Below are 26,671 nucleotides of genomic sequence, written 5' to 3'. Positions count from 1 at the left end.
GTAGTCTAGTTTTCCTGGTGAGCAAACTGAGGCTCTGCAAGGTCAAGCCACCAGTTCAAGGTCACAGAACCAGGAAATGGTAACCTTGGGTTCTGTCTCTAAAGCCTGTCCTCCCAGCTGTCTCTTGTTTTTATTTTTTATTTTTTTTTAGGTACCTCATTCCTGTTGAACCCAACTGCCTCTTTAAAAAACCCTGTCCACATGGGGGTCCTAGGAGTTCCCTTTGGAGGCAGCCCTGGGTGCTGTGGGGTAGGAGAGAACCAAGCGGAGTGGCTGAGGCCTTGGTTTTTCCCAGTTGGGAAGTGGGAGGTTGGACTGGTCTCGGGGACGCTGTGGTTGTTTTAGGGCGATCTGGGGCTACAGGTGTGGGAAGGGCCTGCAAGGTGGAGGTGGGGGTGGCGGGGTGGGGGGGGGCAAGTCCTTGTGATAGGTGCATTTCCAGCTGCCGGTGACCGCAGACAGGATTGGGTCCCTGGCTGGGGCAACACGGGACAGTGAGCCAGGCCTGTGAACAGCCCATGAAAGGGCAGGCCAGGGAATGTAAACACAGGGACGGGGGCAGCTGCAGGCCAGGGCAGTAGGTGCCCAGAGGATGGAGGGTGTGTCTCCTGGAGGTGGGAGCAGGGTACGTCTTGGGCTGTGCAGTCCGGAGGAGGGTGTGTCCCGGGCAGAGGGCAGAAAAGCGCCCCCATCTCTTCCCAGGCAGACGCCCCCTGCTCCCTGGGAGGGGGATCGGGTGTTGGCCGCGGAATTGCAGGCTTGGGGCCTCGGCGGCCCTGTCTTGAGCGACCCCGTTAGGCCAAACACGAGTGGGCAGGGGGAAGGAGATAGAGACACAGACCCTGGAGTCCAGCCACAGGTAGTCCCTGGGCTCCGGCCGCCCCATTCAGGGGCATGGGTGACCGGGAGCGGGCGGGGCCGGGAGGGGAGGAGGTCCCCGGGATTGGGGGTACCTGTTGGGCGCCGGGGTCTGGGTTGCCCCCGCCCAGCCTGGCCAGCCCCTGGCGCAACTCGTGCACGTCCACGCGGCCATCCTTGTTACTGTCCAGCTCCTCGAACAGGCGACCCCAGCGCTGCCGCCGCTCCGCGTCACCCGGGCTCCCCCGCATGGCGCCCGCCCGGGGGGGAGGGGAGGCCCGGCAGCGGCGGCCTCAGCGGGGGCTTCTCGGCTCCCCCTCCCCCCCGGGACCCCGCAGGGTCAGCTCCCGCGGCCGCCGGCTCCGCAGCCTCCGCGCAGTCCGCTCGGCTCTGGCACTTGCGGGAGGTGGTGACTGCTAGCCGTCGCCGCCCGCGCCAGAACTTGCGTCTCCTCCCCCGACCCGCATTGGGGGGAGGGGACCGAGGGCGGAGCTGGGGGCGTGGGGAGGGAATGTCTGGGATGGTCTGGTATTGTACAGCCGAGGGAACACAAGAGTTCTTTCTGGGAAGGGGGCTAGGTAGCTCAGTGGTCTCAGAGTTCCGCCTCTGCGTGCCTCAGTTTACCCTTTCCCAAAGGGGCAAAGTAGAGAGCTGTCGGGGATTGGGTTTCATAATCCCCTTCCACTTGACCTCCCCGCCACGCCCACTAATCTTCAGGAACTCAACTTCTCGCTTCTGCCAGACGCACGCAAGAACCCTGCAACATCTCGCTCGCTCTCTGCTCGCCCACGCCTGACACCTTCTCCTCTCGGCCGCAGAAACAGAAGATTCAGGCGCTATGCGCTCCCACAGTCCCTTCCTCCCGCCCGCGCGCCTCCTTTCTCGGTCCCACTCCGACCGGGAAACAGAAAATCAACACGCGGCGCGGCTGCAAAGTCGGTTTCCTATTGGTCAGCGCCGCCTGGGCTGAGCCCGCCCGCCCCGCCTCTTCTCCCACCTGGGCGGGGCCTCTCCGCGGACCCCCGGCTGCCTCTTGCCCGTAGTCCAACAACCTGCCAGGCGATCTTAAAGAGGCCGCGGCCGCATTCAGACGCTGCGCGGCATGGGGAGGGGGGTGGCTCAATGTCCCGGGCGCGGGGTTGAGGATCCCAGTGTTCGAGCGCTGGAGGCGGGGCTCTAGCCTGTAGCACTCGCTGCACCTGCGGAATGTCCCTACTACTAGTTTCAGGCGCAGTTTCCCTATTCACCATTAGGGGGAAGGGAGCCCAGACCACTTGACAGCGAATAATCATAACAAAAGCTCACTTTGATTCAGTGCGTTGCACATGCCAGGGCTTTTACTCACCTCTCGCGTCGTCGTTGCCGAAACCCTATAAGGTAGGTGGTACTGGCGTTCACACTTTGCAGATAAGGAAACGGAGGTTAACTCATTCTCCCCAGTCCTGATGCCCACTAAGGGGCAAAGTAGGGGTTTAAAGAGATCTGGGATCCTTAACCATCACTCTATCCCCTAGAAGAAATTAATCTTTTTTTTTTTTTTGAAACGGAGTTTCTCTGTTGTTGCTTAGGCTGGAGTGCAATGTCGCGACCTCGGCTCACTGCAACCTCCGCCTCCCGGGTTCAAACGATTCTCCTGCCTCAACCTCCCGAGTAGCTGGGATTACAGGCGCCCGCCACCAGGCCCAGCTAATTTTTTTTATTTTTAGTGGAGACAGGGTTTCACCATGTTGGCCAGGCTGGTCTCGAACTCTTCACCTCGTGATCCACCCGCCTCGGCCTCCCAAAGTGCTGGGATTATAGGCATGAGCCACCGCACCCAGCCGTGAGTTTTGTATTTTTAGTAGAGATGGGGGTTTCACCATGGGGGCCAGGCTGGTCTCGAACTCGTGATCTCAGGTGATCCTCCTGCTTCAGCCTCCCAAAGTGCTGGGATTACAGGCGTGAATCACCGCGCCCGGCCTGGCCTAATTATTCTTTAATCATCACTCGTCACCCAAGGGTCCTCAGGAGGGGATCTTGTTATTATCATCATCATTTATCCAAAGATACAGCATTGGCCAGGCTCAGTGGCTTAGGTCTCTAATTCTAGCAGTTTGAGAGGCTGAGATGGGAGGATCGCTTGGGGTCAGGAGTTCGAGACCGGCCTGGGCAATATAGCAAGACACCCATCTCTACCAAAAATAATAAATAATTAAAAAAAGAAAAGAAAAGAAAAGAAAAGAGACAGAGAGAGAGAAAGAAAACAAAGCTACAGCCGTGAGGGCACATTTGGTTCACTCCCAGCCTCTGCCTAGACAGGTGTGCTGGAACAGGTGTGCCCCAGACAAATGAGTCTCTTCTAAGAGACGCCCCTAGCAGAGGTTTTCATTCACAGTTGTTCCTTGCAGGTGCCATACAGCATGGAGTGATACAGAAGTTTTTTTTCCATGTAAGTGCCCCCAAGTAGGTGTTTTCTCACAGATACATCCTTGACAGGTGGGCCTCAGTATATGTGAGCCCCTGCCCTCATGGTTTTACCCACAGATGTGCGTCAATGTGAGTGTGCCCCATGCAGAAGTTCCAAGTTCTTCCCCTCACTTGAGCTCAATCCTATACGGGTGTTCCTCCTACAAGGCGCTTTCCCTTACCTCACAGGTATGTTTCTGAACAGGTTTCCCTCCACCCATGAATGCATTCTACAGTCTCCCGCCCCATAGGTGTGTTTCAGTTAAGTATACACCCATCTGGGTATGTTTCCATATAACCAAGTCCCATATAGGTCTACGTAAATGCAGGTATGTCTCATACAGATATTTACAAGACACTGACACCCCAGTAATTCCCCAATACAAGTGCTGTACATTTCATAGGTGAGCCATGCAGATGTGTTCCTAAAACAGGTCTATTCCACATCAGAGTGCCTTAGCTGTTTGTGATGACAATGCAGGTGTGTTCTGTAGAGATATTGTCCACCCTGGTGGTATGTATCCATTTGGTCATATTTCTTTTCTTTTCTTTTTTCTTTTTTTTTTTGACAGAGTCTTGCTCTGTCACCCAGGCTAGAGTGCAGTGGCATGATCTCGGCTCACCTGCAACTCCACCTCCAGGTTCAAGCGATTCTCCGCCTCAGCCTTCCCAAGTAGCTAGGATTACAAGGCGCCCGCCACCACGCCAGCGTAATTTTTGTATGTGTTTTAGGGATTCTCCACCATCTTGGCCAGGCTGGTCTGAACTCATGACTTCGTGATCCACCATGCCTCAGCTCCAAGTAGCTAGGATTACAAGGCGCCCGCACCACGCCAGCTAATTTTTGTATTTTGTTTTAGGGATTTCCACCATCTTGGCCAGGCTGGTCTTGAACTCATGCTTCGTGATCCACCTGCCTCAGCCTCCCAAGTAGCTAGGATTACAGGCGCCCGCCACCACGCCAGCTAATTTTTGTATTTGTTTTAGGGATTTCACCATCTTGGCCAGGCTGGTCTTGAACTCATGACTTCGTGATCCACCTGCCTCGGCCTCCCAAAGTGCTAGGATTACAGGCGCCCGCCACCACGCCAGCTAATTTTTGTATTTGTTTTAGGGATTTCACCATCTTGACCAGGCTGGTCTTGAACTCATGACTTCGTGATCCACCTGCCTCGGCCTCCCAAAGTGCTAGGATTACAGGCTTGAGCCACCACGCCCGGCCTTGGTTATATTTCATATAGCTGTGATTCAATGCAGAGTTTTCTTTCTTTTTATGGGATGGAATTTCACTCTTGTTGCCCAGGGTGGAGTGCAATGGCCCAGTCTCGGCTCACTGCAACCTTTGTCTCCTGAGTTCAAGCAATTCTCCTGCCTCAGCCCCCGAGTAGCTGAGATTACAGGTGCCTGCCACCACACCCAGCTATTAATTTTTGTATTTTTAGTAAAGACAAGAGTTTCACCATGTTGGCCAAGCTGGTCTGGTCTCGAACTCCTGATGTCAGGTGATCCTCCCGCCTAGACGTCCCAAAGTGCTGGGATTACGGGCATGAGGTGCCGCACCTGGCCAGATGTTTTCTGTGTGTTCTTATATGTGAATGCCTGTGCAGTTGTCTTCTGTACAGGTTTGATTCCACACAGGTGTTAACCGTACAGGTGTTTTATCTTTTTAAAATTTTTTTAGAGACAGGGTCTCACTTTGTCACCCAGGCTGGAGTAAAGTGGTACAATCATGCTCACTCACTGTAACCTCCACTCCTGGGCTTAATCCATCCTCCCATCTCAGCCTCCCAAGTAGCTGGGACTACAGGTGCGTGCCATCACATCCGGCTAATTTTCTTATTGTTTTGTAAAGATGGGGCTCCCTATGTGGGCCAGGCTGATCTCGAACTCCTGGCCTCAAGTGATTCTCTTGCTTTGGTCTTTCAAAGCGCTGGGATTACAGGATCACGCCACAGTCCTGGGCTTATTTTCTTCTTCTTCTTCTTCTTCTTCTTTTTTTTTTTTTGGTAGAGAATGAGGCCTCGCTGTGTTGCCCAGGCTGGTCTCGGACTCCTGGCCTCAAGCGATCCTCTTGCCTCAGCCTCTCAAAGTGTTGGGATTACAGGCGTGAGCCATTGCGCCTGGGCAGGTGTTTTTTCTCCTTGAGCGCTCCCCATCCAAGTCTGGCCTAGGCAGGAGTGCCTCGTGCACGGATACATGCATACTCTGTGCGTCTCCACACCTGTGCGCTCCTACACATGGTTCGCAATGCAGGTGTGAGGTTCCCCTCACACCTGCGTGCTTCCGCGGTCTCCCTCCCCACATCCCCATTAAGGGACTGGGGTCCCGTTACAGGTGCGCCCGCAGCGCGGCCCCGCCCCCTTCTTGGCTCCGCCCTCTTATCGAGGCTCAGGTGCACAAGCCGGAAGTGCGCTCTCCTCCCAGGTGAGTGACTAAACTTTCCGGGTCACGTGAGCGGGCGGAGCCGGTGGGATCGGACCCAAAGACCGACCGACGGACCGAGGGTTTGAGGGAGGGGCACGGACCAGGAACCTGAGCTAGGTCAAAGACGCCCGGGCCAGGTAGGAAAGCAGGACGCACCGCTAGGCCTGCGCCCTCGCCCGTCCACCTTACCCGTCCCGTCCCCTTCCTTTCCCCAGCCCAGGAACGCGCTCCCGGGAGTTAATCTTTAATCGCTGACCTCTGGCGGCTGGGGCGGGGCGGGACTCATGGGTGCCCTGGCGCCAGTTGTTTCTCCTGTGGGCCTGCGCCCGGGTCCAGACCCCGATCCCAATGCCCAGGCCTCTCTCCTTCTCCTGCCCCCAGGTGCCCCGTCGCAGGTGCCCCTGGCCGGAGATGCGGTAGGAGGGGCGCGGGCGAGAAGCCCCTTCCTCGGCGCTGCCAACCCGCCACCCAGCCCATGGCGAACCCCGGGTTGGGGCTGCTCCTGGTGCTGGGCCTGCCGTTCCTGCTGGCCCGCTGGGGCCGAGTCTGGGGGCAATGTAGGTACCAGCTGAGAGCTCTGGGGGGAGGGGTCCGGATTCCTGGGTCTCTACTGAGGACGTGGCTTAGAAGCGCTGGGTATCTGGGGCACAGAGAGGGTCAAGAATTGGGAAGCGGGCAAGAAATACCTTGGGGAGGGGTCTACAGGGTCAGGGCTCAGGGAGATTAAGATTTCTAGTTTCTTCCTTGGACCCTGGGAGTTGGTCTAGGAGACCTGAGTTCCTGAGCGAGGTGGAATTGTGTGTTGTAGTGGAGGCTCCTAAGTAGGACTTGGTGGGAGGTAAGGGCTGTGTACCTGAGTCCTGGCATAGTGCAGGTGTTTTGGGTGAACTGGGAGCTGGGAGGAGGCCTGCCAAGCCCGGTCGACCCGGTTGGCTGAAGGTGTAGACCCCAGCCATTCAATCTTAGTTTTGTTTTGGGAGCCTGGGGGGAGGTGTGAGTCAGACACTCCAGGGAAAAGCTAGGCCCGCCCAGATCCTTAAGGGCCCAGGGCCGGGTGGTGAGTGGGGGAGGGTTGGACTTCCGGACACCCTACTGGGCTCTGCTGGGCTGGGTTGGGGGGTGTCCGGAGGAGCAAACACCCGAGGGACAGGTCCTGCCTGCAAGGCGCCCACTGTCTCTGTGCAAATGAAAGGCAGAGTTTGAACTGAGACTTGCTGGGGGGAAGTGAAGGGGAATGTCCAAAGCAGGTGCCCATGGGTGGGGATGGGAGAGAAAGATGGAGACTGATTTATTCTCTGCCTTCAGCCTCCACAGTATTGACCCCTTCTGCAAATGACAATAACACTGTTGTGCCTTCACCCACCAGCTCCAGCTCCAATGGCAACTTGGTGAGTTGCAGGTATATGTGGGAAGATGGCAGCAAGGATGTTATCCAGGGGCCACACATATAGCATGTAGAAAGGACTGGACACCCCCTCCCCCAGAGGTGGCAGGTCAGGGTGGCTTTGGAGAGCTCTAAGTAGGAGAGACCTGAAGTCTTAGACCAGGAAGACTAGGAGACCCTAGAGGGAGTGGGCAGGAATACTGTAGCTGTCAGATGTGGGGGCTCAGGAACTCCATATGCCTCTCAGGTGGGTGGGGAAGCAAGGAGCTCAGACTTGGTAGATATGATGAAAGCAGGAGTCCCGGCTGGGCGCGGTGGCTCACACATGTAATCCTAGCACCTTGGGAGGCCGAGGCAGGCAGATCATGAGGTCAGGAGTTTGAGACCAGCCTGGCCAACATGGTGAAACCCCATCTCTACTAAAAATACAAAAAATTAGCCAGGCAGGGTGGCACACGTGTGTAATCCCAGCTACTCGGGAGGCTGAGGCAGGGATAATCACTTGAGCCCAGGAGGTGGAGGTTGCAGGGAGCTGAGATCGTGACACTGCACTCCAGCCTGGGTGACAGAGCAAGACTCTGTCTCAAAAAAAAAAAAAAAAAAAAATAGCCCAAGTCCCAGACATGGCAGGTGCTTGTGAGGGGTGTCCCAGACATGGCAGGTGAGGGGGAGCCTTAGCACCCCAGATAAGGTAGGTAGGGATCCAGAAAGACCCAGTGTGGGGCTCAGATCACCAAAAGTGGCAGATATATGTGTGTGTTGTGGGTTGGGGGGTGATGAGGGGGGTGCAATTCAGGTGGAGGTGGACAGGCTACCCAGGCTCAGGTGATTCACACCTGTCCCCTCTCTGAAGTCTCAGGGGGCCATCACTGCTATCATTGTGGTCTTCTCCATCCTGGCCATCTTGCTCCTGGCTGTGGGGCTGGCACTGTTGGTGTGGAAGCTTCGGGAGAAGCGGCAGACGGAGGGCACCTATCGGCCCAGCAGCGAGGAGCAGGTGGGTGCCCGTGTGCCACCGACCCCCAACCTCAAGTTGCCGCCGGAAGAGCGGCTCATCTGAACGCTGGGGCCTGCTGCAGTCACCAACACTGCCCAGGACTGTGGGGTGCTGGCTTGTACACTGCAGCTGCCACCGAGACACCAGCCTCTGATGGCTCAGGAGGACTTGTGGGGAGAGGCTGGGGGCACCCACCTGGTGGGCTCTGTGCAGCATGTTGCCTCTGCTTGGCTGTGCCTGCAGCTCAGGGTGCTGGGGCTCGGGACCCACCTCCCCGCTTGCGGAACCAACTTTTCTCTGTGTGTCCTGCAGGCTCCACAGCCCCCTCTCCTTTCTTTCAGTTCTCCCATGCAGCTGAGGCCCGGGCCCCTCAGGACTCCAAGGAGACGGTGCGGGGCTGCCTGCCCATCTAGGTCCCCTCTCCTGCATCTGTCTCCCTTCATTGCTGTATGACCTTGGGGAAAGGCAGTGCCCTCTCTGGGCAGTCAGATCCACCCAGTGCTTAAGAATAGCAGGGAAGAAGGTACTTCAAGACTCTGCCCCTGAGGTCAGGAGAGGATGGGGCTGTTCACGTTTATATATGTATATAAAATTAGTAGTAAGATGTAATAAAAGCTTTATTGGTGTGTTTGAGCTGGTGGGAGCATTAGCTGAGATGGAAGTGATGAATGCCGAGAGGAACTGTAAGGTTGCCGGGATTCTAGAGGACCAGGAGGCTTCCTGGAATTCCCCGCTATGAGTCAGTTAGAGAGGCTGCCCTTGGAGGGACAGAGGTGGGTGGGATGGATTTCTGAGCAGAATGAGGGCACCAGAGAAATTCACCAGGAAAAAACCAGCTTTGGACTCTTGTGGCTTTACTGAGGGACTGGGGTCTCTCCTGGACCCCTGATTCTTAACCCTCAAAGCACTTCTTAAGATCAGCGACTCTGGGCCGGCTGCTGGGCTGGAGGTTTTGCCAGTTGCTGGTGGGTGTAGCAGGGGAATTCAGGGCTCCTGGTTCCTCGAGTGGCTGGAGGTGAGTGTGCTCTGCTGGCAGGGCCTTGGGAGATGGGGCTCTGGGGTCCTCCAGAGAACTGGGGTCTGAGGAAGGATCAAGGGGCTGGGACGTCCAGGCTATATCAAAGTTGGGCTTTGTGGGGGCCAGAATTTGGGGGCTTTCTGGAGGGCTGGGCTCAGTGGGTGCAGTGGAGAGCCAGGAAGCGGGGTTTTCCTGGGTTCTAGAATCTTCAGCTGCCTTGTGGGAAGGGGCGAGATGAAGAATTCGGGGCTCTGTGAGAGGAGAGGGTTCGGGGTCCCCTCGGCTGCTTGGGTCTGCAGAAGCTGTTGAGGACTGGGATGGAGAGATGACTTCTTGGTCGGACTCTGAGGGTATTAACTGGGACCTGGGGTCCTTTGAAGAGCTGGTGGCATCCAAAGATGAGGTGTTTTGCAGGGATGGCAGGGACAGGGGCTGGGGCTCTGGCTCTGGTAGTTTCTTATCGTCTGGTTGCCATCTTGGTATGTTAGGCTAGATGGGATGGATAGGGAAGTTGTGGCTTTTAGATGGCAGAGGGGCTGGCAAGTTGGATGGACCATTAGGGGAAGACTTGGGGCAGGGTTGGGGGAGTGGGCGAGGCTCTCACCAGGCTGAAGCAGCTGTCCAGGTCTCCTCTGTGACAGCAGTCTAAACTCTGGCTCGGTCTCAGGCTGCCTGCACTCTTGGCTCCCACGCTAAGACTGTCCAGAATCTCGCTCAGCAAATCCAGTTCTTCTCCAGACCCTAAGAAGCTGCTGTCCAGAGCTTCTTCTGCCCATGGGCACCCCTCATCCTCAGGACTCAGAGGGGGTGTCCTGGGTGAGGATGGGCAGACTCAGATATTTGCCCGAGACCCCCCAGCCCTGGTCAGGCTGCTCTGGAGTTTGGGGACCCTCTTCCCCATCAGTCCTGGCCTCCCACTTGCAACACTGCTGTTCCCTTTTAGCCTTACCCCACCCCTGGGGGCTCGGAAGGTCCCTCTTCCAGCCGGCGTCTCCTGCTGGGGCGAAGGGGCCGGTTCTGCAAAGGGTGGGGGTGATAGGACCTCAGGAGACTGCAGAATCAGGGGGCTGAGGCTTGCTGAAGGAGGGTGAGTGTGAAGTGGGTGCCACATATTAGGGAAGTTGAAGAAGGAGGTGAGATGTCTGGATGGGGACTGGGATGGATGGAGGATTCAGTGATAATTCCAGGTGTGTGCATGGGGGAAGGGGGCGCTCTCACCTGTCCAAAGTGCCGAGTGATTGGGAGGCGTTGCTGCAGGCGGTCTGAGCGGCTGGTGAGGGCTGGGGCCCTCAGAGAGCCCCCCCTCTGCAGGATAGAGTCCCCATCCTAGGAAGAGAATGCATGAACTGGGAACCTCTGCCATGAAGTCTCCCCATCACCCCCTACCATTGGTCTTTAGTTAGTCTTTTTTTTTTTTTTTTTTTTTTTTTTAAATGAAGCTTTACTCATGTTGCCCAGGGTGGAGTGCGTGGTGCAATCTTGGCTCACTGTAACCTCTGCTTCCTGGGTTCAAGCGATTCTCGTGCCTCAGCTTCCCAAGTAGCTGGAATTACAGGCATACACTACCATGCCCAGCTAATTCTGTATTTTTAGTAGAGATGGGGTTTCACCATGTTGGTCAGGCTGGTGTCAAACTGCTGATCTCAAGTGATCCACCTGCCTCGGCCTCCCAAAGTGCTGGGATTACAGGCGTAAGCCACCGCACCCAGCCAGTCTTCTTCTTCTTCTTCTTTTTTTTTTTTGAGACAGAGTTTCCCTCTATCACCCAGGCTGGAGTGCAGTGGCACGATCCCGGTTCACTGCCCTCTACCTCCTGGGTTCCAGCAATACTCATGCCTCAGCCTCCCGAGTAGCTAGGATTACAGGTGCCCACCACCACGGCTGGCTAATTTTTGTATTTTTTTTAGTAGAGACAGGATTTCTCTATGTTGGGCAGGCTGGTCTCAAACTCCTGACCTCAAGCCATCGGCCCTCCTTGGCCTCCCAAAGTGCTAGGGTTACAGGAGTGTGCCACTGCGCCCAGCCACAGTCTTCTTTTTTTTGAAACAGGGTCTTTCTCTGTCACCCACTCTGGTGTGCAGTGGTGCTATCTCAGCTTACTGCAACCTCCACCTTCTGGACTCAAGCAATCCATACTCAGCTAATTTAAAAATTTTTTTTAATTTAAAAAAAATTTAAAATTTTAAAATTTAAAATTTATACCTCTATATTACCCAAGCTGGTCTCAAACTCCTGGACTCAAGTGGTCCTCCTGCCTCGGCCTCCCAAAGTGCCAGGATTACAGGGGTGAGCCACTGCACCCGGCTGGTTGGTCTTACCTTATACATTAGAAGGCTCTGCACCCCCTTCAAGCCACTCTTGGCCTATAAAGCAGTGGAGAGAGAATTACCCGAGGGTGGTGGGATCCTGGGCATTTGAGAGCTCAGCCTTCTGTCCCCTAAGATAGCTTTATTTTGCCATCTGCGTGTCTCAAATATGTTCACCACCCGCCATACACCACCTAAGAAGTCAATGCAAACTATCACCCCTTTGACTAATATAAAATTAGTATCCCTGGAGGAAGTCATCCCCAAATAAAATGGGGAATGGCAAAACAACAGGGCAAGGTGTTCCTGTCTCAAAGCGGTGAAGAATAAAATCGCATGGACAATTTTGAGCTGCAAAAACTGGCCCCAGGAAACTTCTGAGCTTGGGAGAAAAATGGCAGAACCTGGAATTGTGGCATCCAAGGACAAAGAATGTTTGCCAGTGAATCTTGGCTGTCAATTTTACAGGGGGGTTGGGGGGTAGGATTCCAACAAAAATGAGGATAATAAATAAAAAAATAAAAGGGGGAAGAGTTGTTAAGGGTTTAACTGCTAATTCAGTTCTGATTAAATCATTTGTGTTTAAAGTGTCTGCCAGGGTCAAAATACTCCATCCTTGGGAGGACAAAGTGTCCTCTGTCCCCTCTCCCTCGTCACCCCAGCGAGAGTGGCCTGTCCAGCTCATCCTCACCGAGCGGTACATGTTCTTGACTGCTGGTTGGGTCTTGGCCTTGACTGAGTGCAGGAGGGCACCACCACCTTTCTGCAGGAGAGGAGACACCAAGGGGGAGGGGCTAGGGCCAGATCCCACCTCCCCATCCCAGGTTGTGTGATGCTGATCAAGCCCCTTTCCCTCTCTGAATCTCCATTTTTTTACCTCTATAAATGAACATGATCGTAGTCATGACCCTACCTGCTGACTGTTGTGGAATTAAATTAAGCCAGTGAGACACACTTAAGTGTTTTTTGTTTGTTTTTGTTTCTTGAGATGGAGTCTCAAAGAACAGAGGTTTTTTATGTTTGTTTGTTTTTGCTGAAATGCAGTCTCACTCTGTCACCCAGGCTGGAGTGCAGTGGTGCCATCTTGGCTCACTGCAACCTCCGCGTCCTGGGTTCAAGCGATTCTCCTGCCTCCACTTCCCGAGTAGCTGGGACTACAGTTGCCTGCCACCACGCCCGACTAATTTTTGTATTTTTAGTAGAGATAGCATTTCATCATGTTGCCCAGGATGGTCTCGATCTCCTGACCTTGTGATCTGCCCGCCTCAGCCTCAAACTCCTGATCCCAGGCAATTCGCCTCCCTCGGCCTCCCAAAGTGCTGGGATTACAGGCGCGAGCCACAGTGCCCAGCCAAAAAGCGGTTTTTGAAACAGGGTCTTGCTCTGTCACCCAGGCTGGAGTGCAGTGGCATGATCTCAGCTCACTACAACCTCCACCTCCTGGGGCTCAAGCCATCCTTCCACGTTAGCCTCCCGAGTAGCTGGGACTACAGCCACACCTAGCGAATTTTTGCTTTTTTTTTTTTTAATTTAGTAGAGATAGGGTTTCGCCATGTTGCCCTGGCTGATCTCAAACTTCTGGTCTCAGCAATCCTGTCTCCACCTCCCAATGTGTTAGGCCTAAGCCAAGGCCTATTGTTTTGATGGTCTTACCTTTAGATTGTCTGCCCAGAGCTGATAGGCTCGAACGGTCCCTGGGGTAAGGAGAAATGTGGTGGTCACCAAAGGCTGGCTGAGGCTGGGGGTGCTGGTGGGTGGGGGGGCCCCGGGGGCTGGACTCAGGGCTCACCTGAGGAGGCCCCGCAGCCGGTGATCTCCTGCTCGAATTGATCTGAGAAGCCCTCCCCATTGTTGAGCTTCTCCAGTCGGGCTTCGATGAACTGGAGTGGGGGACAGGAAATCAGAAGCAGCAGGAGACACATCTGAATGCCAGCACTTCGCAGCCTGCCTGCTATCAAGATGTAGGAGCCATCTCTGGCCTCCAACCTGCCCACCCCCAAGCACCTGGGAAACTGGAGCCCACTTTATTTTTTATTATTTTTTTTGAGATGAAGTCTCACTCTGTCACCCAGGCTGGAGTGCAGTGGCAAGATCTCAGCTCACTGCAAGCTCTGCCTCCCTGGTTTAAGTGATTCTCCTGCCTCAACCTCCCAAATAACTGGGATTACAGGGGTGCACTACCGTGCCCAGCTAACTTTTATATTGTTTGTAGAGACAGGGTTTCCCTGTGTTGGCCAGGCTGGTTTTGAACTCCTGATCTCAGGTAATCTGCCTGCCTTGGGCTCCCAAAGTGCTGAGATTATAGGCGTGAGCCACTGCCCCTAGACCAGAGCCCACTTTAGGAACCTGAGATCCCACCTTCTTCTCTCTCCCCAAGTCAGGACCTGTCCCCAGGGACCAAGCCCCGCCCCTTTCAGGGACCCAGAAATTGATTTCTGCCTCCTCTAGACCTACCCACCCGCTCTCAGTGAGCCAAGAGTAGGTTGACCCCATCTTTAGGGATCTTGTGGTCCAAACTACCTTCTCCCAGGGGCCTAGCAGTCCAGCCCCACCTGCCACCCCTCCCCCCATATCCCTAGGACTCAGGAAATCCTGGGATTTCACAGTCAGGACCCGTCCCCTCTGGAGTCCAACTCGGGCCACCACCCCAGTCCCGAAAGATACCTGCTTAGGGACCTGGGAATTTGGTTCCACTCTGATTTCTCTCAGGGACCTAGGAGTAGGTCTTGTCCTCCAGGAACCCAGGAGTTAGGGGCTCCCATGTTTTTGTTTTGTTTTGTTTTCTTAGAGACAGAGTCTTGCTCTGTCATCCAGGCTGGAGTGCAGTGGCATGATCTCGGCTCACTGCAACCTCTGCCTCCCGGGTTCATGTGATTCTCCTGCCTCAGCCTCCTGAGCTGGAATTACAGGCGCAACCCATCACACCCAGCTAATTCTTTTTATTTTTAGTAGAGATCGGGTTTCACCATGTTGGTCAGGCTGGTCTTGAACTCCTGACCTTGTGATCCACCTGCCTCGGCCTCCCAAAGTGCTGGGATTACAGGCATGAGCCACCGTGACAGCCGGGGGCTCCCATCTTTAGGAATCCAGGAGTTCAGTCCTTCCCCACTTGGGAACCCTGGAGTAAGGAATCCTGCTGGACTGTCTACAGCCATACCCTCAGGGACCCAGGAGTCTGCCCTCAACCCTGCCAGTTCAGACAAGCCCTTGGGGTCTCAGCAGTCCACCTCCAGCCCCAGCTGGACCCTCAGGGCTCTGGCATACCTGTTTGAACAGCTGCAGGTGCACAGCCCGCTGGTGGAAGGCCTGCAGAGGTGCCCCAGGCTTCTGGGCCAAGAAGGCTTCCTCATTGAAGGTCACTGGCTGGCCCTGGAAGAAGCGTTGGAGTTCTGAGCTCCCTGGGGTGTTCCTGGCCCTCCCTCATTCTACTATATATTTATGTAGCAAACATTGATTAGGCACTTGCTGTGTGTCTGACCCTGTGTGGGGCCTCATGGATGGCAGGGAGGACTTAAGCTGTTTTGTTGTTGTTTGTTTTTTTGTTTGTTTTGTTTTTTGAGACAGAGTCTCACTCTGTCGCCTGGCTGGGATGCAGTGGTGCAATCTCAGCTCACTGCAACCTCCGCCTCCAGGGTTCAAGTGATTCTCCTGCCTCAGCCTCCTGAGGAGCTGGGACTACAGGCACGCGCCACCACTCCCGGCTAATTTTTGTATTTTTAGTCGAGACAGGGTTTCACCATGTTGGCCAGGATGGTCTCGATCTCTAGACCTCGTGATCCAACTGCCTCAGCCTCCCAAAGTGCTGGGATTACAGGTGTGAGCCACCGTGCCCGGCCCTGTTTTTTTTTTTTTTTTTTTTTCATTTATTTTTTTGAGTTAGGGTCTCACTCTGTCACCCATGCTGGAGTGCAGTGGTGTGATCTTGGTTCACTGCAACCTCTACCTCCTGAGCTCAAGCGATCCTCCCACCTCAGCCTCTTAAGTCGCTGGGACTACAGGTGCACGCCACTATGCCCGGCTAATTTTTGCAGTTTTTGTAGAGACGGGGTCTCACTATGTTTCCCATGCTGGTCCGAACTCTTGGGCTCAAGCAATCCACCCACCTTGGCCTCTCAAAGTGCAGGGATTACAGAGTGAGTCACCCACCCGGCTGATTTAAGTGTTTATCTTGAGTAAGATGGAAGACCTGCAGGGCTGTGGGCAGGGGAGGGAAATGATCTGACTCAGGTGTTCACAGGTGACCTCTGGTCACTGCGGGGAGGACAGACTCTGGGAGATAAAGCAGAAACCTGCTTGCAGGGGGCCGGGTGCGGTGGATCACACCTGTAATTCCAGCACTCTGGGAGGACGAGGTGGGTGGGTCACCTGAGGTCTGGAGTTTGAGACCAGCCTGGCCAACATGGTGAAACCCCATCTGTACTAAAAACACAAAAATTAGCCAGTGTGGTGGCGCATGCCTGTAATCTCAGCTATTCGGGAGGCTGAGGCAGGAGAATTGCTTGAACCTGGGAGGCGGAGGTTGCAGTGAGCTGAGATTGTGCCACTGCACTCCAGACTGGGCAAGACAGCAAGACTCTGTCTAAAAAAAAAAAAAAAAAAAAAAAAAAAAAAGAAAGAGGAAAGCTGCTTGCGGAGGAGTCCCAGGGGAGAGATCAGTGCATTAAATTTAGGCAAACAACGACAGGGTCCAGACCAGGGCGGAGACAGAGGAAGTGGGTGGTCTGTGTGCAGATTTGGGATGCAGAGATGACAAGAACGTCAGATGCTCAAGTGATACTGGGATCCCCTGCCCCAACGATTTTATAGCTTGGTTGTGAAAAACAGGGGAGGGCGCTTCAGAGATCAAGGCCCTGGCTTCAACATTCACCCACTGTGGGACTTCTCCAAAGCCTTGGTTTCCTCATATGGAAAATGGGACTATTGCAGTATCCATCTCAAAATGTCATGAGCATTAAATGAGATAATAGCAGCAGTAGGAGCTAGCATTTATTGAGTGCTTGCTGTATGCCAAGTATGATTCAAAGTGCTGGGAAGATGCTGATTCACTGATTCTAATATCCTTTTGGGTGTCACTATCAGGGTCCCATTTTACAGAGGGGCAAACAGAGGCACAAAGTAAGCACTCCATTAATGCTACCTATCATTATTTTTTTAATTAAAAAAATAGAGACGGTGGCCGGGCATGGTGGCTCACACCTGTAATTCCAGAACTTTGGGAGCCCAATGTGGGCAGATCGCCTGAGGTCAGGAGTTCGAGACCAGCCTGGCCAACATGGAGAAACCCCATTTTTACTAAAACTACAAAAATTAGCTGGGCGTGGTGGTGCGCACCTGTAGTCCCAGTTATTCGGGAGTCTGAGGCGGGAGAATCGCTTGAACCCCAGAGGTGGAGGTTGCAGTCAGCCGAGATCAGGCCACTGCTCTCCAGCCTGGGCGACAGAGTGAAACTCTGTCTCAAAAACAAACAAACAAACAACAACAGATGGGGGGGGTCTCACTGTGTTGCTCAGGCTGGTCTTGAACTTCTGGGCTCAAGCAATTCTCCCATCTCGGCCAAGTGTTGGGATTACAGGCGTGAGCCACTGCGTCAGGCCACCTACCGTACCTATCATTATATTATGATTCATTCAGGAACCCAGAGACCGCTCCCGCAACGACCCCGCTGCTCACCGGGCTGCAGACGAGTGCATCGCGGTAGCCCCCGAAGAGCAGGGCCTGGGCTTTGAGGAAGAGACGGGACACCCCTTCCCCGGGGGCCAGGGCGACCTTCCTGAGTCGGAGCCTCAGCAGGGACACCTGAAGCACAAGGGAGTGGCCCTGAGTGGACAGGTGTGGGGCCCTCGCCTCCCGGGGCAGGAAGGTGGGAGGGGCGACACTGACCACGTCTGGAGGCAGCGCCTGCACATCGTTAAATGTTGTCTCCAAGGTATTGGCGTCGACGTTCAGCACCACGACGTCCTCCAGAGCTTTTTCTCGTACTCTCTGCGGAAAAGCGGGGCCGGCCGCTCAGAGTCCGAGAGTCCTTGGCAGAGGAGGGCATCTGGGGATGTAGAGGGAGGGGGAACCCTCACATCCCCGCCGTCTGGGTGGATACGCGCTCACCTCGGCGAGACTGGCGTGCACTCCAATGAGGTAGGGCATGGGCGCGCTGCGGACCGAGGGGACGGGGTCATGCAGGCACCGCCTCCAGGGCCTGCCCCCAGGCCCTGCCCCTCCCAGCTTCCCTCGCTCACCAGCAGTAGTCCAGCAGGTGTGGGGGCAGCGTGGGGATCAGCACGTGCTCCCAGCGCATGGGGTACAGGAGCGCGCAGGACGCGTGGACGCACGAGGTCAGCTGGGGGGCGATGGCGGGGCGTGAAATCATAGCCCGGACCCTCTAGCGCGGGGGTCTTTTTCAGCTGCATTTCCCACGTCCCCAGTCTCCTGTTCCCCCTTCCCATCCACTGCTGGGTAATAAGTAACAACTCGAACCCCTTTAGAAATCATGTGGAGACCACGAATTTGGCTACTTAACAGTGCTTTAAGCAGGTGAAGCCAGGACTCATCCTGTGCTGATCCCTCTCTCTAAGGGGCGCAGTTAATAGGCAACACCCCTGAGTCTTCCCGCATACAGGTGGAGCAAGGACTGAGCCTCCACGCGCTCCACCCCGAAATAGGTGGAGCTATGATGTAGCCCGCCCTTGTCCCGCCCCTAGGGGTGGAGCCACGACCTAACCCCACCCAAAGAGGTGGAGCTGGAATGCAATCATGTGGCCCCGCCCCTAGGGGTGGAGCCAGTCTCCACCTCTGCCTTCGACCCTGGGTCTCGGGGTCCCTGGGAGTATGGGTTTCTAGTTGTTATCTGAGTCCCTGTGTTCCTAGGTCCCTCGGTATTCGGGTCCCTGGGTCCCTGGGTCCCTGGATCTCTGAGTCCCTGGGTCCCCGTGTCCCCATGTGTATAGGTCCCTAGTTCTCAGTGTGCCTGAGGGTCCGGAGGGGTGGAGCCAGACCTGTTATGGCCCATAGTAGGTGCAGCCTGAGCACAGTACTCCCAAAAAGGAGGAGCTGAACGCAGCCCCCTCCCACGAGGGCGGGGCCAGAATTCAACTCTCCGAGACCTTCGAAGGGGCGGGGCCAGGGCTTCGCCCTCAGGTCTCGCGCAGTCGGGTTAGAGCCAGGAATCAGCCCCGTTGTCCCGCCCCCAGGGGCGGAGCCAGACCCTGCTCCCACCCCGGCCCGGCGGGCCCCGCCTCACTGTGCTGAGTTTGCTGGCGGTGAGCAGGACTCTTCTCTCCGCCAGGAGCGCCGCGAACAGCGCCACGATGTTCTCGTCAGTCACGGCCACCACCAGCTCCGTTAGGTTCCTCTGAGGATCAGAGAGGTGCGCTGGGCGTGGACTGGCCTCTGGATCTTGCATCCCAGGTCCGGGTTTCGGGACCTGTTCCCATCCCCAGAGACCCCTCCCGGGTCCCCACTCACGTTCTCAGGGATGGATGGCAGGCGGCCGGAGTCCGGGGCCACGAAGCAGGACAGCTGGTGGGGGTATTGTCAGGGGGATCAATCAGTCAGGAGGCTGGCCTCATCTGGACCCCCGACCTTCCAGGGTCCCCGAGCCCCGCTCACCGGTTTGCTATTTCCCGGGGTAGGGGGCGGGATACCCTGCCCGCTGGAGACGGTCACTCCGCTGCCCTGGGGAAGAGGCACGATTCTGTGGTTATCAGGGCTGGGGCGCAGCCCTCCCATCCACCTAAGGTCCAGCGTCCAGGGAATGGGAGCTACTCACCAGCTCCAGCCCCACTGAGGCCTGGGGCCCAGACAGGGACTGCTGAAACAGATTTTGAAGAAGTTCCTCTGCCTCGGAGACCTGGGTGGGATGTGGAGGGGCGGGGGTGGCTGAGCCAGATGTGGGGATTGGGGATTCCGAGGGCTCTGAGTAAGCTTGAGTGGTCTGGGAGGGGCCAAGGGCTCAGGTCAGGCCTGGGAGGTTTTTTTTTTCTTTCTTTAAAAGAAATTTAACAATAATAGTAATAGAGACAAGGTATCTATTAGAGAGGTCTCTAATAGAGACCCGCCCAGGCTGGTCTTGAACTCCTGGGCTCAAGGGATCCTCCTGCTTCGGCCTCTCAAAGAGCTACAATTACAGGCGTGAGCCGCTGTCCTAGGCTTTTTAAAAATTTTTTTTTTTGAGACTGAGTCTCTCTGCTCACCAGGCTGGAGGGCAGTGCCGGATTCTCAGTCTCGCTTTTCTATTCTTCTGCCTCTGGGTTTATGCCATTTTTTTTTTTCCCTTTTTCCCTGCCTTATCCCTCCCGATAGTGGATTTCTAAGGCGCTTTCCCTTCGTTCCCGTGCTAGGGGTGTGATTTTAAGTTCGTAACAGTTGGTTTTTCACTAAGCCAGATGCTTCGATCTCCTGATTCCTCGTTGATCCTATCCTCGTTCTCTGGTCTTCTCTCATAAGTGCTGGAGCAGGTTTGTAGCTCATCCTGCGGTTTTTTTCCGCCCTAAAATTTTTTAATTTAAATGCTTTCTTGTAGGGCCGGCGCGGTGGCTCACGCCTGTAATCCCAACCCTTTGGGAGCTGAAGGCAGCGGATCCACCGAGGCCAGGAGCCCGCTGACCAGCCTGGCAACATGGTGAAACCACGTCTCTGTTATAAAGTACAAAAAAAATATACCTGGCTGGTGGGCCAGGTCTTGCTCTGTGTCCCAGGCTGGAGTGCAGTGCGTGATCCATAGCTCACATAGATTCGGAACTCCCTGGTCAGGTGATCCTCACCACCTGCCTCCTCCTGAGTAGCTGGGACCACAGGTGTGCGCCACACGTCTGGCTTAATTTTTTCTTTTTCTTTTTTTTTTTTGAGACGGGATCTGCTCTGTTCGCCCCAGGCTGGAGTGCAGTGGCCCAGATCCTCCAGCTCACTTGCAAGCTCCGCTTGCCTGGTTTATGCCGATTCTCCTGCCTAGCCTCCAAGTAGCTGGGACTACAGGCGCCCGCCACCCTTTCGGCCTGCTAGTTTTTTTTTTGTACTTTTTAAGTAGAGACAGGTTTCACCGTATTAAGCCAGGATGGTCTCGATCTCCTTGACTCGTGATCCGCCCGTCTTGCCCTGCCTCCCAAAGTGCTGGGATTACAGGTTGAGCCACCACGGCCCGGCCTCTTTTTTTTTTTGAGACCAGAGTTTCGCTCTTGTTGCCCAGCTGGAGTTGCAATGGGCATGACTCGGCTCACTGCAACTTCTGCCTCCCGGGTTTCAAGCGATTCTCCTGCCTCAGGTTACGAGCGAGCTGGATACGGGCAAGTGTCCACCACACCCGGCTAATTTTTTTTTTGGTATTTTTAGTAGAGACGGGGTTTCACCATCTTGTCAGCTGGTCTCGAACTCCTGACCCTCCAGGTGATCTGCTCGCCTCTTCCTCCCAAAGTGGCTGGATTACATGTGAGCCACTGAAACTCGGCCAATTTTTAAAAAGATTGTAGAGGCAGGGTTCTCCACATATGTTGCCCAGCTGGTCTCAAAACTCCCGGCTCAAGCGATTTCTCCCACCTCAGCCTCCTAAAATGCTGGACTACAGGTGTGACACCAGTGTGCCCTGCCAGGCCTGGGAGATCTGAAAAGGGAGGGGTTGGGAGTGGGGTGGGGGCTTGACCCCACAGACGTGAAGAGGGCCCTGGTCTCCACCTGGTCCTGGGCTAGGAGGTCTCCCACTGTGTTCAGTAGCTTGTAAAACACCTCGAACAGGGCAAGTGGCTGTGTGAGAGAGGAGACAGATTCCAGCGAAGTGTCCCCAGGCCTCGCCTTTCCCATCCCCCCCACATCCAACCCCATATCCCGCAACCTGGAGGATGCAGAGACAGCTCTGGGTACCGCCCCGCAGGCGGGCAGAAACAATCTGCGGTTGCCGGCAACGTCTCTGTGAGCAAGGTGAAATGCTGCACGACGGGGCTGGGGGGCTCCCTGGTATGGAAGGGCTGGTTAGAGAGACGCGAAGTCCCAGCTGTCTGAGGATGTTCCCCCCTGCCCAACAACGCGGAGTTCCTGGGGATCTGACTGTGTCTCTAGTCAGGATCCCTGCAAGCCGGGTCTGTGGGTCTCAGAATCCCTGGGTCCCTGAATCTCTGGGTCCTGATCTCTGAGTCCCTAAGTCCCTGGATCTCTGGGTCCCTGGTCCCTGAATCGGCGCGGGGGGGCCGGCGTGGGCGCGGGTCCCTGCAGTCCCTGGTCGCTTGAGTCCCTAGGGTTCCTGGTTCCTGAGTCCCTGAGCCTGGATCTCTGGGTTTCTGCATCTCTGGGTCCCGGACCCTGATCCCTGAGTCCCTGGGTCCCTGGTCCCTGGTCCTGGGTCCCTGAGTCCCTGCCGTCCCTGGGTCCCTGGGTTCCTGCAGTCCCTGGCCCTGAGTTTCTGAGTCTTTGGGTTCCTAAGTCCCTGAATCCTTGTGTCCCTGAATCCTGAATCCCTAGTCTCTGGGCTTGGTCCCTGTTGTCCCGAGTCTCTGGTGTCCTGAGTGTCCCTGAGTCCCTGGGCCGGTTCGTAAGTCCCTGGGTCCCTGAGTTTCTGAGTCTATTGGGTTCCGAGTCCTTGGATCCCTTAATCCTGAGTCCCTGGATCCCTGTGTCCCTGATCCCTGAATCCTTGAGTCCCTGCTCCCTGAGTCTCGGGTCCCTGTATCCCTGAGTCCCTGAATCCTTGTTGATCCCCGAGTCCCTGAGTCCCTGGGTCCCTGAGTCCCTGAGTCCCTCCCTGAATCTCTGTGTTCCTGAGTCCCTGAGTCCCTGAGTCCCTGGGTCCCTGGGTCCCTGAGCTCCTGGGTCCCTGAGTTCCTAGGTTCTTGAGTCCCTGGGTCCCTGGGTTCCTGAGTCGCTGGATCTCTGGGTCCCTGAGTGTCTGAATCCCTGGATACTAATGCATATAGGTCCCTAGTTCTCAGGGCTCCTGAGCGCCGGAGTCTTTGAGTCTCAGGGTCCTCGAGTGTATGGGCTTCCAGATGTCTGAGTCTCTAGGTGTTGAGTCCTTGGGGCCCCTGAGAGATCTGAGTCCCTGAGTCCTTGGATCTCCCCGCCCTTCCGTACCTTTCCACATCAAAAGGGAAGCAGAATTTAGGCACCATCTGCATAGCTTCCTGGAGGTGAAGAAAAGCGCAGACTGCTTGGCCACTGAGATTGGGCACCGCCTCCCTAGGCTCCAGGTCCAAGAAACAGAGTCCCCTCCCCCTGGGGGACCAGCCCTGGCCCTGGGGGAGCAAGGAGCCAGCTTGAATACCTGGTCCCTGAAGTCTGGAGGGAACTGCCGCAGGATGGGGGGATCTGTAGAAGAGAGCAGGCCTCTAAGTTCAGTGACCCAGGCCCACCCTCCCCTCCCACTCCCTCACTCCCAGGCTCCCAACTCACCCTCCTTCAGGGAGGTGGGGCAGGCCGCTTCGAAGAACCAATCAAACACGGCAGGGGCGCCCCCTCTGTGGGATGCAGAAGGGGTCCAGAGACTTGCTTCTAGGCCTGTGTGGTTATGTCTGCCACTTTGCACACAAGCGTGGTTGTGTGTGCCTGTGCCACAAGGTGCATCGTCATGTGCATGACTCTGGGGCTTTGTGGCTGTGAGTGTGTGGTTGTGTGAGGCTGTGTGTGCAGCAGTGTTAATGGTGCACACAAGTACAGGATGGAGTGAGAAAGTGTGACCGTGTGTGTGTGGCTGTGTGTGATTGTGTGTGGCTGAGTGCGTGGCTTGTGTGAGCAGGCAGTGTGTGTGTGATCCTGTCTGCTGTCTGCCTGAAAAGACCAGACTGTCCCCTATATCTGTGGGGTGGGACTGCACGGATATAAAGGACAGCCTGTGCAGTCTAAAGCTAAGTGAATGACATCTATCTATGTATCTATGTATCTATATATTTATCTATGTATCTATGTATGTATGTATGTATGTATGTATGTATGTATCTATCTATCTATCTATCTATCTATCTATCTATGTAATTTTTTGGGGATGGAGTTTTGCTCTTATCACCCAGGCTGGGGTGCAGTGACACAATCTTGGCTCACTGCAACCTCCGCCCCACTCAGGAGGTTCAAGTGATTCTCCTGCCTCAGCCTCCCTGTAGCTGAGATTACAGGTGCCTACCATTATGCCAAGTTAATTTTTGTGTTTTTAGTAGAGGCAGGGTTTCACCATATTGGCCAGGCTGGTCTCGAACTCCTGACCTCAGGTGATCTGCCCACCTTGACCTCCCAAAGTGCTGGGATTACAGGCATGAGCCACTGCATCTAGCCATGACATCTGTATTTTCTTGTATAGATGTGAGTGTGTGTGCCCGAGCAAGTGAATGACGTCTATATTTTCCTGTACAGCTATGAGTGTCGCTGGGTAACTGCGTGGGATCCTCGTGGGCTGTCTATGTGTCTCTGTGTGTGAGACCCCATAGAACCCTGGTGGCTGATCCCACATGTCTCATCAGAGGAAGGAGGGCAGGATACCTAGGTACTTACTGTAAGCCCTGTGATCTCTGCTTTCCTCCCCTGCCCCCATATCAAGCAGAAGATGCAGCCTTGGGCTCAAGGAGAGAGACAGGGAGATCTAGAGGGAGATCAGCTGCAGACACACTGTCCTGCCCAGTTGCACACACAGTCTCTGCCATGGGGCACCCCAGCACTTCACCCTCACGCTGACACAAGTCACACACGATCACCCACTCATATGAACACCCAGCCTCCCCTCTGCCCTGATCGCCCCCCCATGTCCCCCCGAAGCCATCAGTCAGACATACTGAGGACAAAGCTCAGAGAGGTACATGCATCCACAGAGCTACAGACATAATCACAGGAGCTGAATATAGAGAGAGACAGGAGGGGACCGAGAGTGGCCTGTCCCAGAGTGAAGGTCATAGCGGAGGCCCGTGGAGTATCTGATTCCAACCACCTGCCCCTGCAGGTCACTGCACCTCCCGGGCCTGCTCCAGCCCCAGCTCCCCTCTGCCCCGGCTCAGGCCTGGCCTGGGAATCTTGTACCAGAGAATGAGGGATGGGGAGACTCTTACTCAGCTCTGGATTCCATGGTCCCTGCAGGGCCAGCCCAGCGGGGCCCTCTCCCCAGGGGTCCTGGGGGCCTGTGTTTGCTGGGCCCCAAGCCGGCTCAGCTTCCTGTGTGGCTGAGAGAGGAAGTTTAACGGGTGACGTCCCAGGACAGAGGCCCTGCCCCCACCCCCTGTGAGAAACCCAGGCATCCTGCCTGCTAATTATGTTGGGGATGGGTGGGCAATAAGTGGTCAGCCTGGGAAGGCAGACCCCCAGGTCCGTCCCTGCCAGGCTGGACTGTGTCTGGTCCCCGATATCGTGCCTGGGCCCTCGTCTCTCCTTCCCGGCTCCGCAGCAGCCAAGATTCACAGTCTGTCTATTAATAAAATGCCTCCCCGTCTCTTAACTCTTCTTTCCCTTGGTCCATTTGGCCTGGATGGTCACTGGTGGACCACCAGAGGGAGCCACCTGTAAAGTGGATGGTGGGGGTGCCAGGGACGGGGACAAAGAGCACAAAGTACAGGCACAGGGACAGACAGACAGACACGGACAGTTACACACTCAGGAAGTCACCAGCACAGACAGACCGAGTCCAGAACAGCCAGAGACGACAGACATGGAGAGATAGGGAGTCCTGCAGCCGGATCATAGTCCCAGGCCGGGCACAGTGGCTCATGTCTATAATCCCAGCACGTTGAGAGGCCGAGGTGGGAGGATCACTTGAGCTCAGGAGTTCGAGACCAGACTGGGAAACATGGCGAAACTCCGTGTCAACCAAAAGCTACAAAAATTATAGCTGGGTGTGGTGGCACGCACCTGTAGTCCCAGCTTACTCAGGAGGCTGAGCCAGGAGGATCGCCTGAGCCTAGGGAGTTTGAGGCCGTAGTGAACCAAGATTGCACTACTGTACTCCAGCCTGGGCAACAAAGTGAGATCCTGTCTCAAAAGAAAAAAAGAACTTAGTCACAGATACACACCCATTGTGCACAGAAAGACAAGGCAAATGGATCACTTGAGGTCAGGAGTTTGCGACCAGCCTGGCCAACATGGTAAAACCCCGTCTCTAAGTTCAAGGCTATAGTGAGCTTTGATTGCACCACTGCATTCCAGCCTGGGTGACAGAGCAAGACTCTGTTTAAAAAAAAAAAAATTAAGGCTGCTATGACAAAAATATCTGCAACCTCTGCCTCCCAGGTTCAAGCGATTTTCCTGCCTCAACCTCCCGAGTAGCTGGGACTACAGGTGTGCGCCACCATGCCCAGCTATGTGGCTAGCTACTTGGGAGGCTGAGGCAGGAGAATCGCTTGAACCTGGGAGGCAAAGGTTGTAGTGAGCCAAGATCGTGCTATTGTACTCCAGCCTGGGTGATAAGAGCAAAACTCAATCCCCCCACCCCCCAAAAAAGAGAGATGGGGTCATACTCTGTCACCCAGGCCAAAGTGCGGTGGCACCGTCATAGCTCACTGTAGCCTCGACCTCCTGGGCTCAAGTGATCCTCCCACCTCAGCCTCCTGAGTAGCTGGGACTACAGTTGTGTGCTACTGTACAAACAATTTTTTTTTTTTTGAGACGGAGTTTCACTCTGTCGCCCAGGCTGGAGTGCAGAGACACGATCTCGGCTTGCTGCAACCTCTGCTCACTGCAATCTCCGCCTCCTGGGTTCAAGTGATTCTCCTGCCTCAACCTCCCAAGTAGCTGGGATTATAGGTGCCTGCCACCACACCCGGCTAATTTTTGTATTTTTAGTAGAGATGGAGAGTTGGGGTTTCACCATCTTGGCCAAGCTGGTCTTGGACTCCTGACCTCGTGATCCACTGATCCACCTGCATTGGCCTCCAAAAGTGCTGGGATTACAGACATGAGCCACGGAGCCCAGCCTTTTTTTTTGGGGGGGGAGGGGGTGGAGCCTTGCTCTGTCACCCAGGCTGGCTGGAGTGCAGTGGCACAATCATTGCAACCTCTGCCTCCTGGGTTCAAGCAATTCTCCTGCCTCAGCCTCCCGAATAGCTGGGATTACAGGTGCCCGCCACCACGTCTGGCTAATTTTTGTGTGTGTTTTTAGTAGAGATGGGGTTTCACCATGTTGGTCAGGCTGGTCTTGAACTCCTGACCTCAAGTGATATGCCCGCCTCGGCCTCCCAAAGTGCTGGGACTACAGGCGTGAGCCACCGTGCCTGGCCAGCTCAGCTAATTTAAAAAAATATTTTTGTGGGCCGGGCGCGGTGGCTCACACCTGTAATCCCAGCACTTTGGGAGGC

General features: G+C 55.3%; 3 protein-coding genes across 3 annotated transcripts in view; 1 reads left to right on the top strand and 2 right to left on the bottom strand.

Moving 5' to 3' along the window:
- Positions 1 to 1,674, bottom strand: part of SLC25A23 (solute carrier family 25 member 23) — a 24,412-nt gene extending 22,738 nt beyond the window's left edge. The window contains exon 1 of the mRNA XM_017880026.1: positions 954 to 1,674. Within this exon, the coding sequence (XP_017735515.1) occupies positions 954 to 1,109 (156 nt within the window). The 5' untranslated portion in view covers positions 1,110 to 1,674. The remainder of the gene's footprint in view (positions 1 to 953) is intronic.
- Positions 1,675 to 5,743: 4,069 nt separating this feature from the next.
- CRB3 (crumbs cell polarity complex component 3) lies at positions 5,744 to 8,717 on the top strand. Its single transcript, XM_017880024.1, has 5 exons — positions 5,744 to 5,864; positions 6,109 to 6,284; positions 7,033 to 7,115; positions 7,965 to 8,108; positions 8,450 to 8,717. The coding sequence occupies exons 2-5, from the start codon at positions 6,203 to 6,205 to the stop codon at positions 8,519 to 8,521; spliced, it is 381 nt and encodes a 126-aa protein (XP_017735513.1). The 5' UTR covers positions 5,744 to 5,864; positions 6,109 to 6,202; the 3' UTR covers positions 8,522 to 8,717.
- On the bottom strand, positions 8,710 to 24,551 carry DENND1C (DENN domain containing 1C). The gene is given in 24 exon segments (XM_017880025.1): positions 8,710 to 9,615; positions 9,731 to 9,938; positions 10,076 to 10,143; positions 10,345 to 10,452; positions 11,445 to 11,489; positions 12,124 to 12,195; positions 13,086 to 13,126; positions 13,222 to 13,312; positions 14,697 to 14,801; positions 17,103 to 17,228; positions 17,313 to 17,414; positions 17,535 to 17,580; positions 17,666 to 17,766; positions 18,667 to 18,777; positions 18,891 to 18,944; positions 19,035 to 19,100; positions 19,195 to 19,275; positions 21,093 to 21,161; positions 21,250 to 21,291; positions 21,293 to 21,368; positions 22,482 to 22,531; positions 22,672 to 22,715; positions 22,800 to 22,864; positions 24,437 to 24,551. Coding segments are annotated over 24 exon segments (2,403 nt in total). The 5' UTR covers positions 24,454 to 24,551; the 3' UTR covers positions 8,710 to 9,000.
- Positions 24,552 to 26,671: the final 2,120 nt, after the last annotated feature.

The sequence above is a fragment of the Rhinopithecus bieti genome, unplaced genomic scaffold, assembly GCF_001698545.2.
Source record: "Rhinopithecus bieti isolate Rb0 unplaced genomic scaffold, ASM169854v2 scaffold_10589, whole genome shotgun sequence".
NCBI classification, from domain to species: Eukaryota; Metazoa; Chordata; class Mammalia; order Primates; family Cercopithecidae; genus Rhinopithecus; species Rhinopithecus bieti.
Note: the sequence above shows the minus strand (reverse complement) of the source record. Positions and strands in the feature narration are given on the sequence as shown.